Source organism: Salmo salar, chromosome 18 (assembly GCF_965601325.2).
Source record: "Salmo salar chromosome 18, fSalSal1, whole genome shotgun sequence".
Classification (NCBI taxonomy): Eukaryota; Metazoa; Chordata; class Actinopteri; order Salmoniformes; family Salmonidae; genus Salmo; species Salmo salar.
The window spans coordinates 88,631,043-88,647,069 of record NC_138308.1 but is presented as its reverse complement, the minus strand read 5'-3'; the positions used below and the strand labels follow the sequence as shown (position 1 = coordinate 88,647,069).

General features: G+C 45.6%; 1 protein-coding gene across 3 annotated transcripts in view; it reads left to right on the top strand.

Moving 5' to 3' along the window:
- The window catches only part of LOC106577925 (myotubularin), a 53,253-nt gene that overhangs the window by 21,340 nt on the left and 15,886 nt on the right, over positions 1-16,027 (top strand). For all 3 annotated transcript variants that reach the window (XM_045701547.2, XM_045701545.2, XM_082965278.1), the window contains exons 5-14: positions 6,454-6,564; positions 6,864-6,965; positions 9,535-9,618; positions 10,032-10,181; positions 10,368-10,553; positions 12,955-13,140; positions 13,262-13,417; positions 13,495-13,542; positions 15,059-15,151; positions 15,378-15,491. In XM_045701547.2, the coding sequence (XP_045557503.1) occupies positions 6,454-6,564; positions 6,864-6,965; positions 9,535-9,618; positions 10,032-10,181; positions 10,368-10,553; positions 12,955-13,140; positions 13,262-13,417; positions 13,495-13,542; positions 15,059-15,151; positions 15,378-15,491 (1,230 nt within the window). The remainder of the gene's footprint in view (positions 1-6,453; positions 6,565-6,863; positions 6,966-9,534; positions 9,619-10,031; positions 10,182-10,367; positions 10,554-12,954; positions 13,141-13,261; positions 13,418-13,494; positions 13,543-15,058; positions 15,152-15,377; positions 15,492-16,027) is intronic.

Sequence of the window (16,027 nt, the reverse complement as noted above, 5' to 3'; positions counted from 1 at the left end):
GGGGGGTGTGTATTTTTCCCAATACTGTCACACCCTATGTGTTCTAATCAACTGTATGTGCTGAGCATGTCTGATGCTTTAAGCCCAACTGTTTGTGTGCACATTTATACCTTTGCGCACAGGCCAGGTAGACTACTTCAGGCCTACTTCAATGCAGAATCATGTGTGCGTCCTTACTCAACATTGACAGGAGCACTCCAAACAAAAGACAATGAATAAATTGACAACTGGTAAAATGGAATGACATGAACAAAACCTTGTTTCTCAGAAGTGTTGCATAGGTTGAACTCCGACAATGACAACAGTAATCTACTCTATTAATAAAATATTGAATGCATTAACATAAATGACCATAACCAAACAGACATTGTAGATTACAAATGATGTGAATTAACGTTAGCTGTACTAGTGGTGATATGGGGAATTGATATACACTAACAATCAAAGGACAAACAATTCACACAAGTTATGAAACGATGAATGCGCACAAATTGGCAGGAGAGCGCGCATTCTGGAGAAGGACCTGCCTTGTGCATCTAAGCCACACACCCTTTAAAAAAATGTTTTTATAACTTCTTCACCTTTTTTCTCCTTAATTTCAATGTATCCAATTGGTAGTTAGTCTTGTCGCATCGCTGCATCTCCCGTACGGACTCGGGAGAAGCAAAGGTCGAGAGCCGTGCGTCCTCCGAAACTCGACCCAACCAAGCCGCACTGCTTCTTGACACAATGCCCACTTAACCTGGAAGCCAGCCATACCAATGTGTCGGAGGAAACACCGTACACCTGGCGACCGTGTCAGTGTGCATGGGCCCGGCCCGCCACAGGAGTCGCTAGAGCGCAATGGGACAAGGATATCCCCGCCGGCCAAACCCTCCCCTAACCCGGACGACGCTGGGACAATTGTGCGCTGCCCCATGGGTCTCCCGTTTGGGGCCGGCTGAGACAGCCTGGACTCTAGCCAGGATCTCTAGTGGCAACTGCGATGCAGAGCCTTAGACCACTGTGTGACTCAGGAGGCCCCCACACACCCCCCTTAACCTCTCTAGGGTCGGCGGGACGAAATCGTCCCACCTACTCAACAGCCAGTTGAATCCCGTGGCGCGTTATTCAAATACCTTAGAAATGCTATTACTTCAATTTCTCAAACATATGACTATTTTACACCATTTTAAAGACAAGACTCTCGTTAATCTAACCACACTGTCCGATTTCAAAAAGGCTTTACAACGAAAGCAAAACATTAGATTATGTCAGCAGAGTGCCCAGCCAGAAATAATCAGACACCCATTTTTCAAGCTAGCATATAATGTCACATAAACCCAAACCACAGCTAAATGCAGCACTAACCTTTGATGATCTTCATCAGATGACAACCCTAGGACATTATGTTATACAATACATGTATGTTTTGTTCAATTAAGTTCATATTTATATCAAAAACCAGCTTTTTACATTAGCATGTGACGTTCAGAACTAGCATACTAGCAAACTTCCGGTGAATTTACTAAATTACTCACGATAAACGTTCACAAAAAACATAACAATTATTTTAAGAATTATAGATACAGAACTCCTCTATGCACTCGCTATGTCCGATTTTTAAAATAGCTTTTCGGTGAAAGCACATTTTGCAATATTCTCAGTAGATAGCCCGGCATCACAGGGCTAGCTATTTAGACACCCACCAAGTTTAGCACTCACCAAAATCAGATTTACTATAAGAAAAATGTTATTACCTTTGCTGTCTTCGTCAGAATGCACTCCCAGGACTTCTACTTCAATAACAAATGTTGGTTTGGTTCAAAATAATCCATAGTTATATCCAAATATCCTCTGTTTTGTTCGTGCGTTCAAGACACTATCCGAATGGTAAAGAAGGGTGACGCGCACGACGCATTTCGTGACAAAATAATTCTAAATATTCCATTACCGTACTTCGAAGCATGTCAACCGCTGTTTAAAATCAATTTTTATGCCATTTTTCTCGTAAAAAAGCGATAATATTCCAACCGGGAAAGCGTGTTTAGGTTCAAAGACGAAAGAAAATAAAACATGGGGTCGACTCGTGCACGCGCCTCAGCCCATTGTCCTCTGATAGAGCACTTACCAAAAGCGCTAATGTTTTTCAGCCAGTGGCTGGAATTACATCATTCAGCTTTTTCCCGCCTTCTGAGAGCCTATGGGAGCCGTAGGAAGTGTCACGTTACAGCAAAGATCCTCAGTCTTCAATTAAGAGTCAAGAAGCTCAAGGAATGGTCAGAGGGCACTTCCTGTACAGAATCTTCTCAGGTTTTGGCCTGCCATATGAGTTCTGTTATACTCACAGACACCATTCAAACAGTTTTAGAAACTTTAGGGTGTTTTCTATCCAAAGCCAATAATTATATGCATATTCTAGTTTCTGGGCAGTAGTAATAACCAGATTAAATTGGGTACGTTTTTTTTATCTGGCCGTGTAAATACTGCCCCCTACCCCCAACAGGTTAACTCAACATTTTAAATTTATACCCAAGACACATTATCTTCACACGTACTGTAGGCCTAAGGAATACTCTCACAAACGGTGTCCGGTCCAATGCAGTAGCCATTTTATGGAAAACTATGAAATAGTTTCGGAAAATGCAATACTGAATTGCTTGGCATGCCAAGGTAAATACCCTCGCGGTATGCGTGATTTAAGTTGCCGATGCCTGTCTTAGACTGATGGACTGTGCCATTCCTGCGGCTTCCACAATGGACTCGTCCACTGAGACTGGCGCGAATCAGACGGTTGTCTCCTGTGGCAATTTTTCAATAAAATAAGATCAATTTGCGACTGCTTGACTTTCGACCAAACAATCAACAAAATAGACTCAGCCCTAGACTCCAGGTCAGCATTTCCAAAACTCGGTGCACATTTGGTTTTTTGCCCTAGCACTACACAGCTGACTCAAATAATCAAAACATGCACCCTGGGGGGCCCAGGACTGAGTTTGGGAAACCCTGCTCTAGGTGTAATCCACTTGTAGATTCACTTCCACTCTTCAGACAAAAGAAGTTCATCTCCAACACAACAACAAGAGGGGAACCCCATATCCTTTTCTCTCTCTTCTCTGTCTCATCTCTTTCTTTAATCTGTCTCTCTCCTGGCACCGCTAGTGTTTTGAACAGTCAATTCAATTGGAGAGGTGTGAGGGCGTTGGTGAGATGGAGAAAGAGAGAATAGGGATAGTTATGGAGAGGGGAGAGGGATTGTTATGGAGAAAAAGGGAGAGGGATTGTTATGGAGAAAAAGGGAGAGGGATTGTTATGGAGAAAAAGGGAGAGGGATTGTTATGGAGAAAAAGGGAGAGGGATTGTTATGGAGCGAAAAAGGGAGAGGGATTGTTATGGAGCGAAAAAGGGAGAGGGATTGTTATGGAGCGAAAAAGGGAGAGGGATTGTTAGGGAGCGAAAAAGGGAGAGGGATTGTTAGGGAGCGAAAAAGGGAGAGGGATTGTTATGGAGCGAAAAAGGGAGAGGGATTGTTATGGAGCGAAAAAGGGAGAGGGATTGTTATGGAGCGAAAAAGGGAGAGGGATTGTTATGGAGCGAAAGAGAGGGGAGGGATTGTTATGGAGCGAAAGAGAGGGGAGGGATGGTTATGGAGCGAAAGAGAGGGGAGGGATGGTTATGGAGCGAAAAAGAGAGGGGGGGATGGTTATGGAGCGAAAGAGAGGGGAGGGATGGTTATGGAGCGAAAAAGAGAGGGGGGGGATGGTTATGGAGCGAAAAAGAGAGGGGGGGATGGTTATGGAGCAGAAAAAGAGAAAGGGGGGATGGTTATGGAGCAGAAAAAGAGAAAGGAGGGATGGTTATGGAGCAGAAAAAGAGAAAGGAGGGATGGTTATGGAGCAGAAAAAGAGAAAGGGGGGATGGTTATGGAGCAGAAAAAGAGAAAGGGGGGATGGTTATGGAGCAGAAAAAGAGAAAGGAGGGATGGTTATGGAGCAGAAAAAGAGAAAGGGGGGATGGTTATGGAGCAGAAAAAGAGAAAGGAGGGATGGTTATGGAGCAGAAAAAGAGAAAGGAGGGATGGTTATGGAGCAGAAAAAGAGAGAGGGGGGATAGTTAAATAATCTTAGATGTAGCAGAAATGCAGGTCTGAAGGTTGGCTTTATCAGATCATCAGTCAGGCTGAGAGGTGTGTGTTATTGACTGTGTGTGTGTCAGTGATGGAGTAGGTTATTACAGGGAAACAGCAGCAGCAGCAACAAGGCTCTTTATTCCAGTCTGTCCTAAATGGCTCCCTATTCCCTATATAGTATGCTAATTCTGACCAGGGTCCATAGGGCTCTCAGGGCTCTGGTCAAAAGTAGTGAATAGGGAGCCATTTGGGATGTAGACTCCACTCTCTGTAATGCAACACCAGACAACACGTTAACAATATGCTGACCTCACTAATTTTAACACACACACCATCTACTCTGGTACCTTAGCCAGCAGCATACCACCCTGCATCCCACTGCTGGCTTGCTTCTGAAGCTAAGCAGGGTTGGTCCTGGTCAGTCCCTGGAGGGGAGACCAGATGCTGCTGGAAGTGGTGTTGGAAGGCCAGGAGGAGGCACTCTTTCTCTGGTCTAAAAAATAACCCAATGCACTAGGGCTGTGAGTGGAGACATTGCTGTCTTTCAGATGGGATGATACCCTGGTGTCCTGACTCTCTGTGGTCACTACAGATCCCATGGTACTTATCGTAGAGTAGGGGTGTTAACCCCGGTGTCCTGACTCTCTGTGGTCACTACAGATCCCATGGTACTTATCGTAGAGTAGGGGTGTTAACCCCGGTGTCCTGACTCTCTGTGGTCACTACAGATCCCATGGTACTTATCGTAGAGTAGGGGTGTTAACCCCGGTGTCCTGACTCTCTGTGGTCACTACAGATCCCATGGTACTTATCGTAGAGTAGGGGTGTTAACCCCGGTGTCCTGACTCTCTGTGGTCACTACAGATCCCATGGTACTTATCGTAGAGTAGGGGTGTTAACCCCGGTGTCCTGACTCTCTGTGGTCACTACAGATCCCATGGTACTTATCGTAGAGTAGGGGTGTTAACCCCGGTGTCCTGACTCTCTGTGGTCACTACAGATCCCATGGTACTTATCGTAGAGTAGGGGTGTTAACCCCGGTGTCCTGACTCTCTGTGGTCACTACAGATCCCATGGTACTTATCGTAGAGTAGGGGTGTTAACCCCGGTGTCCTGACTCTCTGTGGTCACTACAGATCCCATGGTACTTATCGTAGAGTAGGGGTGTTAACCCCGGTGTCCTGACTCTCTGTGGTCACTACAGATCCCATGGTACTTATCGTAGAGTAGGGGTGTTAACCCCGGTGTCCTGACTCTCTGTGGTCACTACAGATCCCATGGTACTTATCGTAGAGTAGGGGTTTTAACCCCGGTGTCCTGACTCTCTGTGGTCACTACAGATCTCATGGTACTTATCGTAGAGTAGGGGTGTTAACCCCGGTGTCCTGACTCTCTGTGGTCACTACAGATCCCATGGTACTTATCGTAGAGTAGGGGTGTTAACCCTGGTGTCCTGGCTAAATGCCCAATCTGTCCCTCATACCATCACGGTCACCTAATCATCCCCAGTTTACAATTGTCTCATTCATCCCCCTCCTCTCCCCTGTAACTATTCCCCAGGTTGTTTCTGTAAAATGAGAATGTGTTCTCAGTCAACTTACCTGGTAAGATGAGGGTCAAATAAAAACTGAAATAAAAAGCACCTCCTACTAGGCCCATGTCTACCATTTAAGCCTATGCTTTAGCACCTCCTACTAGGCCCATGTCTACCATTTAAGCCTATGCTTTAGCACCTCCTACTAGGCCCATGTCTACCATTTAAGCCTATGCTTTAGCACCTCCTACTAGGCCCATGTCTACCATTTAAGCCTATGCTTTGCTAGTTAAGTCACTTAATCTTGCAGATGAAATATTAGCTACCTAAAATGTATTCAAGAGTATACTTCACATTACACCATTTTTTTATCTTTTATTTAACTAGGCAAGTCAGTTAAGAATAAATTCTTATTTACAATGACGGCCTACCCCGGCCATACCCGGACGAAACTGGGCCACTTGTGCACCGCCTTATGGGACTCCCAATCACGGCCTGATGTGATACAGCCTGGATCAGTTTGTGCCCTCACAATACCAATGTCTTTCTATTTCAATTCAACCACTGCAGGACCCATCTTCCACCTATGGTGTGTTCTGTGTGATATCACTGGACTCCCAGCAGGACCACTCACATATCTGTATTCTGTTGTGATATCACTGGACTCCCAGCAGGACCACTCACATATCTGTATTCTGTTGTGATATCACTGGACTCCCAGCAGGACCACTCACATATCTGTATTCTGTTGTGATATCACTGGACTCCCAGCAGGACCACTCACACATCTGTATTTTGTGTGATATCACAGGACCCGGCGGTGACTCTGGATGTTCCGCTGGGTGCCATTGGCCGGGTGGAGAAGATGGGCGGAGCCTCCAGTCGAGGGGAGAACTCATACGGCCTGGACATCACCTGCAAGGTCAGATACTGCGTCATGGTCCTGACCACCCCTATGAATATACGTACATAGTGGTTCAGTCCAACTAGATCTGACAAGCAGACTAGGACTGAACCACTATGTATAAAAACAGGAGTGTAGGAAATTGAGATGTTGGAACATTGTGTACAGAAAAGTTCCTTCCAGTCATGGATCAGGAAGTTTCGACATCAAAAAAGATTACAACTATTTATTTTGTACTGACAGCATTTTGTGTGTCTGTGTTAACGCGCGTCCGTCCGTCCATGTTAACGGTTGTTAATGTATGTCTTTCCCAACAGGACATGAGGAACCTGAGGTTTGCGTTGAAGCAGGAGGGCCACAGTAGAAGGGACATCTTTGATATCCTGTTTAAATATGCCTTCCCCCTATCCCACGGTCTGGTACGTACACACCTTTTTCTTTAGTCTCACCTGATATCATTACCGCCTTTTAATAACTGTATAAGAACTAGGATTGTACAAGAGAAGTGCTTTATTAGAGTTGATCTGTTTGCGGTATCCTGTTATTTGTCTGTGCTAGGGCTGGCAAGATTTTATTTTTAGTAAATCTATTTTAAAAGATGGCACTGGAGACACCTCTGTGTACAGGAGACACCTGTCTGTGTGGAGGAGACTGTCTGTGTGGAGGAGACACCTGTCTGTGTGGAGGAGACACCTGTCTACACCTGTCTGTGTGGAGGAGACACCTGTCTACACCTGTCTGTGTGGAGGAGACACCTGTCTGTGTGGAGGAGACACCTGTCTGTGTGGAGGAGACACCTGTCTGTGTGGAGGAGACACCTGTCTGTGTGGAGGAGACACCTGTCTGTGTGGAGGAGACACCTGTCTGTGTGGAGGAGACACCTGTCTGTGTGGAGGAGACACCTGTCTGTGTGGAGGAGACACCTGTCTGTGTACAGGAGACACCTGTCTGTGTACAGGAGACACCTGTCTGTGTGGAGGAGACACCTGTCTGTGTGGAGGAGACACCTGTCTGTGTGGAGGAGACACCTGTCTGTGTGGAGGAGACACCTGTCTGTGTGGAGGAGACACCTGTCTGTGTGGAGGAGACACCTGTCTGTGTGGAGGAGACACCTGTCTGTGTACAGGAGACACCTGTCTGTGTACAGGAGACACCTGTCTGTGTGGAGGAGACACCTGTCTGTGTGGAGGAGACACCTGTCTGTGTGGAGGAGACACCTGTCTGTGTGGAGGAGACACCTGTCTGTGTGGAGGAGACACCTGTCTGTGTGGAGGAGACACCTGTCTGTGTGGAGGAGACACCTGTCTGTGTGGAGGAGACACCTGTCTGTGTGGAGGAGACACCTGTCTGTGTACAGGAGACACCTGTCTGTGTGGAGGAGACGCCTGTCTGTGTGGAGGAGACACCTGTCTGTGTACAGGAGACACCTGTCTGTGTGGAGGAGACACCTGTCTGTGTACAGGAGACGCCTGTCTGTGTGGACTAATCCATTGTGGAGGCTGCAGAGAAGGCACACCAGGATCACCAGTAGTACATTTACCATCATTTCTAATCTACAATGTTTGTTTGGTTACGGGAATTTCTCTTGATCATTCAATTTATTATTATTATTATTTCTATTTTTTATTATTACAGTCCTGTCATTGTCGAAGTGGACAAGGTTGTTTACAGAGCACATAACTTAGGCTACACACAAAAAGCTTTGGTTTATTGCATTCCATTTACCAGTTGTCAATTTATTCATTGACAGGAGCGCTCCAAACAAAGACAATGTTGAGTAAGGACACACACCTGATTACACATTTAGAAGTAGGACTAGTCTACCTGGCCTGTGTGCAAATGGAGGCTTAGAAATGTGCCTATTTGGGGATCTGATAGTATTTCTGATTGTCTTAACTCACCATCAATGTGGAGCTTCTCAGAGTCATGTTTTCTTTGCCTCAAACAGCAAGTACACAAAGTCTGTTTTTACATCCATTGAGAATGAATAGTTCTTCAATGCAGCCTATCTGAAGAATCTGTTCTGCTCTCTCCCTTTCCATAACCACTCATGAAAGCATGAAAGGAGAAAAACATGTGTTTCTGGTTAGGTGGAAACGTCATATAATAGGCCTACCTGATTACTGCTTATCCTGTGGGCAAATAGCCTACGTCTGTGTCTCTCTGTCCGGAGCTCACTGGTGTGAGAAACTGAGGGTCCAGAATATTTTATACAATGTTGCAAGTTTGCTAAACCAAGCTTCCAGCTGACCAAGTTGATACAATTTTGATCAGGATATTTTCTACCTGCGGGCTGCAATGTTTTTATTTGTTGGCTTTATGTAGGCTATTTTTACATGTTGACAATTAGAAGTTACTTTTAGATTTGTATCATTTTCATTTAGATAGAATCTTGATTAACCACATGACATTGATTTTGAGATATGAAGACTTTTTATTATAAATTAAACTGAAAATGTGCATATGAAAACCATAACTGGCACGCAGATCAGTAGAAATGGTAGGATAACTTGGCACTCCAAATGGGAAAAGGTTGCTGACCGCTGGTGTAGCCTGTTACTGGAAACTTGAGGAGCTTAAAGGTAGAATCTGTGAAGACCAGCGGGAGGAGGGGGGGAGGAACAGGTTTTCTTCTGGTTCGGTTATATTGACCTCTGGCTCCCTCTTTAGTCATTTGTGCGTCTTCATTTTTAACCGCAGTGCTTAAAGCATCAGACAAGCTCTGTAGCCTACATATAGTTGATTTTATTCAAACATGGTGTGTATGTGGAAAAATACTTGTTTTAAGATTTATACCAATCGATTGGTGGAAAGAAGACGACTCTCGGTCGACCAATATTATTTTTTTAGTCGAGACAGCCCTGCACATCATTAGAGAAGAGTCAACAATCACTCACAAAAAGCAGTTGACTTAGCAAAGCTCTCCCATGTTTGCCTGACAAATAAAACCTTGGTAAAGTCAATCCCATTCTCTCTCGCTCTCTGTAGCTTCTGTTTGCGTACCTGAGTCAAGAGAAATTTGAAGAGAATGGCTGGAGTGTGTACAAACCCATGGAAGAGTTCAGACGGCAGGTAGGACTTATTGTCTTACTAAATGTGTCATTACATTGTGATTGCCACTCTTCTAGGTTGTATGTGTTGGGATAGATCTAATATCCCAGCTTTTAACACGGTCACTTAGTCTGCTTAAATACTGTCGCTTGAAGATACCCAGGTAAAGACAACCTAATCATTCCACGGCGAAGCTGTTGAAAATAAACCGATTCATGGGACCAGCGCAGTTAAACTAGCATAGCTAGTCCCGTTGTTTAGGATTATTCTCATTTATGCAAAGCATTGTGGGATATTAGAATCCTCTTGTCTTAACCATTTACCTTCAACCTCGTCACCAGTGATGTAGCACTGTACCTCACCAATAATGCCTCCGATTGAGTCACAGCCTGCAATCTCTTCTCTGATTGGCTGTTTGTCTCCCCCGTCACCAGGGCTTACCCAATGACAAGTGGCGTGTCACGTTCATCAATGCCAACTATGAGCTGTGCGACACCTACCCCACCATACTGGTGGTTCCATTCAAAGCTACAGAGGAAGACCTGAGGAAAGTGTGTACCTTCAGGTCCAGAGGACGCATACCTGTGAGTCCTTTTCCCCCTCATCCCACCCTCCTCACCCTCTTCCTGCCGTCCTTTCCCCCCTTTCATTCCCTGTACCCATATCTCCTTTCTCTCCCATCTCTTTATCCCTCTGTTCTTTCTCTTTGACCCAACCCCCACTCCCACCTACCTAACCCTCTGTCTCCCCCCCCCCCCCCCATCCTCTAGGTGCTGTCGTGGATCCACCGTGAGAACCAGGCTGTTATCTGCCGCTGCTCCCAGCCCCTGGTGGGGATGTCTGGGAAGAGGAACAAGGATGACGAGCGCTACCTGGACCTGATCCGGGAGGCTAACGGCACCGCCAAGCTCACCATCTACGACGCACGGCCCAGCGTCAACGCCGTCGCCAACAAGGTCAGGGGTCAAAGGTTAACCTCTATGGGCTAGGTGGGACGCTAGCGTGCCACCCGTGGTGCACTCCATCAACAGCAGGTGCATTTCAAGAGCGGCAAATTTGAATCCAAATAAATGTCAAAATTCAAATTTTTCAAAAATACAACTATTTTACACCATTTGAAAGATAAACATCTCCTTAATCTAACCACGTTTTACGATTTCAAAAAGGTTTTACGGCGAAAGCATAAATTTAGAGTATGTTAGGACAGTACATTTACAAGAGTTGTGTGTAATGTTTTGTCAAGTCAAAGACAGGGTCACCAAAACCATAAAACCAGCTAAAATGATGCACTAACCTTTTACAATCTCCATCAGATGACACTCCTAGGACATTATGTTAGACAATGCATGCATTTTTAGTTCTATCAAGTTCATATTTATATCCAAAAACAGCGTTTTACTATGGCATTGATGTTGAGGAAATCGTTTCCCTCCAATAACCGGCAGTCAAGTCAGCGTCACTAATTAAAATTAGAAAACATTGGTAAAATATTATATTGTCATTTAAAGAATTATAGATTTACATCTCTTGAACGCAATCAACTTGCCAGATTTAAAAATAACCTTACTGGGAAATCACACTTTGCAATAATCTGAGCACTGCGCCCAGAAAAATACGCGTTGCGATACAGACTAGACGTCATGTTGGGGAGATCTAAAATCGAAAATACTATGTAAATAATCCATTACCTTTGATTCTCTTCATCAGATGTCACTTCCAGGTATCACAGGTCCATAACGAATGTAGTTTTGTTCAAAAAAGCTCATCATTTATGTCCAAAAATCTCCGTCTCGTTAGCACATGATGTAAGCCAGCCGGACTTCTCGTCATGAACGAGGGGAAAAAATATATTTCCGTTCGTTCAAACATGTCAAACGTTGTATAGCATAAATCATTAGGGCCTTTTTTAACCAGAACATGAATAATATTCAAGGTGGACGAATGCATACTCTTTTATAACGTATTGGAACGAGGGTACCCAACATGAACTCGCGCGCCAGGTGTCTAATGGGACATCATCGTTCCATGGCTCTTGTTCGGTCAGATCTCCCTCCAGAAGACTCAAAACACTTTGTAAAGGCTGGTGACATCTAGTGGAAGCAATAGGAAGTGCCAAAATATTCCTCAGCCCCTGTGTTTTTCAATGGGATAGGTTTAAAGTCAATACAACACATCAGGTATCCACTTCCTGTCAGAAAATGTCTCAGGGTTTTGCCTGCCAAATGAGTTCTGTTATACTCACAGACACCATTCAAACAGTTTTAGAAACTTTAGAGTGTTTTCTATCCATATATAATAAGTATATGCATATTCTAGTTACTGGGTAGGATTAGTAACCAGATTAAATCGGGTACATTTTTTTTATCCAGACGTGCAAATGCTGCCCCCTAGCCCTAACAGGTTAAAAGCCGAAAGGTCATGTCTGTGTAAAAAGGAGTCATAAGTCTCATGGGTTCTGCTGGGAAGCGGTGTGTAGGTGTGGGCCTCATGGATCATCCGGACAGAGATCTCATAGATACGTGGGACTTTTCTAGGTACGTTTCTGGATTCCTTATAAGAGTACTTCCCAGAGAATCTTCTAAGCGGCTTCATGATGTTCTTTCCCTTTTTCTCTGGGTTGATCTAGATGTAGGTCTTTTGGTTTGTCTTCCATGGAGAGATGGACTGTGTGTTGTTTTGTTGTTCACTGTAGGCTCTTGCTAGTTGTCTCCTACATTGTCTGCTGGTGTCAGAAGTAACAACTGAGGAGGTAGAGTTAGAAGCTAAGAGGACACAGCAACTACACTGTGTGTGTGTGTGTGTGTGTGTGTGTGTGTGTGTGTGTGTGTGTGTGTGTGTGTGTGTGGTTGGAGTGTGACTCAACACCCACCGTACCCCGCTCAGAGTGAAATGGAATGTTTGGACTCAAATTACTAATATGGAATGCAATCTATATAATAGAGGCTTTTAACAACTAGCTTCCCCTGACCTGCAGTGTGTTCCAACAGCTGACCACAACCCCGACGCATTTACAGTCAACACTGTTTGAACCCTTCCCTCCTTGAAGTAATCACTGGTCTGACCGTGTTGGATTGGTGAAAGCCGTATAGGGTGAAAACCATAGAATAAAATACTGCATTTCCATGGGTGAAACCTCACTTTCATTTATCCAACCACGTTTAATAAAAATAAAAAAATGTAACCTTTATTTAACTACGCAAGTCAGTTAACAAATTCTTATAACATGCAGGCCAGTGATGGTGTCAAGAGGGAAGAATATATATTTTTTTTGTGTGTTTTCAAACGGGGTGTGTGATTCTCCATTTTTGTCCATGAATGATGACTCTTCAAACTCTGCCGTCTATCCCCTCTCTTTAGGCCACGGGCGGAGGTTACGAGGGTGACGATGCATATCAGAACGCTGAGCTGGTGTTTCTAGACATACACAACATCCACGTGATGAGAGAGTCCCTGAAGAAGCTAAAAGACATCGTCTATCCCAACGTAGAGGAGTCGCACTGGCTGTCCAGTCTGGAGTCTACACACTGGCTAGAACACATCAAGGTAGTGGGGTACACACACTTCCCACAGCCCTCTCCTCCCTGGAGCTGGCCAGCTAGCAGATCAGTGGGGGGGTAACGGTGTGCTGGTCCTCTGTAGTGAATCTCTCTCTGTTGCTCTCTAGCTGGTCATATCTGGAGCCATCCAAGTAGCAGACAAGATATCGGGTGGTAACTCTGTGGTGGTCCACTGTAGTGATGGCTGGGACCGGACGGCCCAGCTCACCTCTCTGGCCATGCTGATGCTGGACAGCCACTACCGCACCCTGAGGGGATTCCAGGTAAACCACTCTGTGACAGCGGCTAATGTAAAAAGAGCTTTATAAAGTACATTTGATTTGTGATTGATTGATTCCAGGTACTGCTGGAGAAGGAGTGGATCAGCTTCGGACACAAGTTTGCCAATGTAAGTCCACCCTTTTCCAAGGCATTCACTCAAAGTTTATGATGAGAATGGAAAAAGGGCTTAGCTCAATCTGTTGTGTTGAGGAATTTGAACTCTGATAATGAAGAGTTTTCAGTCATAGGTTTTCTTTATTTGTGCTGTCAACTGGGGACCAAATGATCTGTGGGAAGCAGTGGAGGCTGCTGAGGGGAGGACGGCTCATAATAACAGCTGGAACGGAGTAAAATGGAATGGCCTGCTACTTGGATAAACAATTCCACTCCAGCCATTACCACAAGCCCATCCTCCCAAATTAAGGTGCCACCAACCTCCTGTGATGGGAAGCAACTAAACTGACCAATATTGTGTACAGATAAATGACCAGGAAGATGAGAAAAAAGAAGAAACCTGCACGCTGCTCTTGCTATCATCGCTGCTCTTTATTAAGCTTTACCTATCGGCCTCCAGGCCTTCCTCAGAGCTTTACCTATCGGCCTCCAGGCCTTCCTCAGAGCTTTACCTATCGGCCTCCAGGCCTTCCTCAGAGCTTTACCTATCGGCCTCCAGGCCTTCCTCAGAGCTTTACCTATCGGCCTCCAGGCCTTCCTCAGAGCTTTACCTATCGGCCTCCAGGCCTTCCTCAGAGCTTTACCTATCGGCCTCCAGGCCTTCCTCAGAGCTTTACCTATCGGCCTCCAGGCCTTCCTCAGAGCTTTACCCATCGGCCTCCAGGCCTTCCTCAGAGCTTTACCTATCGGCCTCCAGGCCTTCCTCAGAGCTTTACCCATCGGCCTCCAGGCCTTCCTCAGAGCTTTACCTATCGGCCTCCAGGCCTTCCTCAGAGCTTTACCTATCGGCCTCCAGGCCTTCCTCAGAGCTTTACCTATCGGCCTCCAGGCCTTCCTCAGAGCTTTACCCATCGGCCTCCAGGCCTTCCTCAGAGCTTTACCCATCGGCCTCCAGGCCTTCCTCAGAGCTTTACCCATCGGCCTCCAGGCCTTCCTCAGAGCTTTACCCATCGGCCTCCAGGCCTTCCTCAGAGCTTTACCCATCGGCCTCCAGGCCTTCCTCAGAGCTTTACCTATCGGCCTCCAGGCCTTCCTCAGAGCTTTACCTATCGGCCTCCAGGCCTTCCTCAGAGCTTTACCCATCGGCCTCCAGGCCTTCCTCAGAGCTTTACCCATCGGCCTCCAGGCCTTCCTCAGAGCTTTACCCATCGGCCTCCAGGCCTTCCTCAGAGCTTTACCCATCGGCCTCCAGGCCTTCCTCAGAGCTTTACCCATCGGCCTCCGTTCAATACATCCAATGGGGTTGGAATTGAGGGAAAATAAGCAAGCGTTACAATGTGCATTTCCTAGTTATTCTAACAAAGTGTGCACCTGCGACTATGATGGCTCAGATGTGCGAGTGCCTTTTTTTGAATTTAGAATGACCAGGAAGACCTAACTAGAGGTAATAAGAATCTGTTTGCACTGTTTGACTCTTTTTCTCTTCTCTCTCTGTGTCTCTGTGTCTCTGTGTCTCTGCGTGTCTATAGAGGATAGGACACGGTGATAAGAACCATGCTGACCAGGACAGGTCTCCTATCTTTGTACAGTTCATAGACTGTGTCTGGCAGATGACCAAACAGGTAGGAACAGGACACACCTGTGTAGCGCTTTGTCTTAATTTGTCTTTTCACGATCTTCTGACTTCTTCAACTGTATTGGAGGAGAAGGTCCAAGGTCCCTCCCCTCGAACCTTCTTCTCCAATGCATATTGAGAAGGAAGTGGGGAGAGAGGATGCAAGGAATGAAGGAAGAATTTACTGAGAAAAAGCCTATGGGTTTAAACCTCTCTCTCCCCTTCTCTTCCAGTTCCCGACAGCGTTTGAGTTTAACGAGCGTCTCCTAGTGACCATCCTGGACCACCTGTTCAGCTGTCGCTTTGGAACCTTCCTCTACAACTGTGAGAGTGCTAGGGACACTAACGTAAGTTGTCTGTCTGTCTTTGGAACCTTCCTCTACAACTGTGAGAGTGCTAGGGACACTAACGTAAGTTGTCTGTCTGTCTTTGGAACCTTCCTCTACAACTGTGAGAGTGCTAGGGACACTAACGTAAGTTGTCTGTCTGTCTTTGGAACCTTCCTCTACAACTGTGAGAGTGCTAGGGACACTAACGTAAGTTGTCTGTCTGTCTTTGGAACCTTCCTCTACAACTGTGAGAGTGCTAGGGACACTAACGTAAGTTGTCTGTCTGTCTTTGGAACCTTCCTCTACAACTGTGAGAGTGCTAGGGACACTAACGTAAGTTGTCTGTCTGTCTTTGGAACCTTCCTCTACAACTGTGAGAGTGCTAGGGACACTAACGTAAGTTGTCTGTCTGTCTTTGGAACCTTCCTCTACAACTGTGAGAGTGCTAGGGACACTAACGTAAATTACCTGTTAGGGCTGGGAATTTCCAGGGACCTCACGATACGATATTATCACGATACTTAGGTGCCAATATGTTATTTATTGCAATTCTA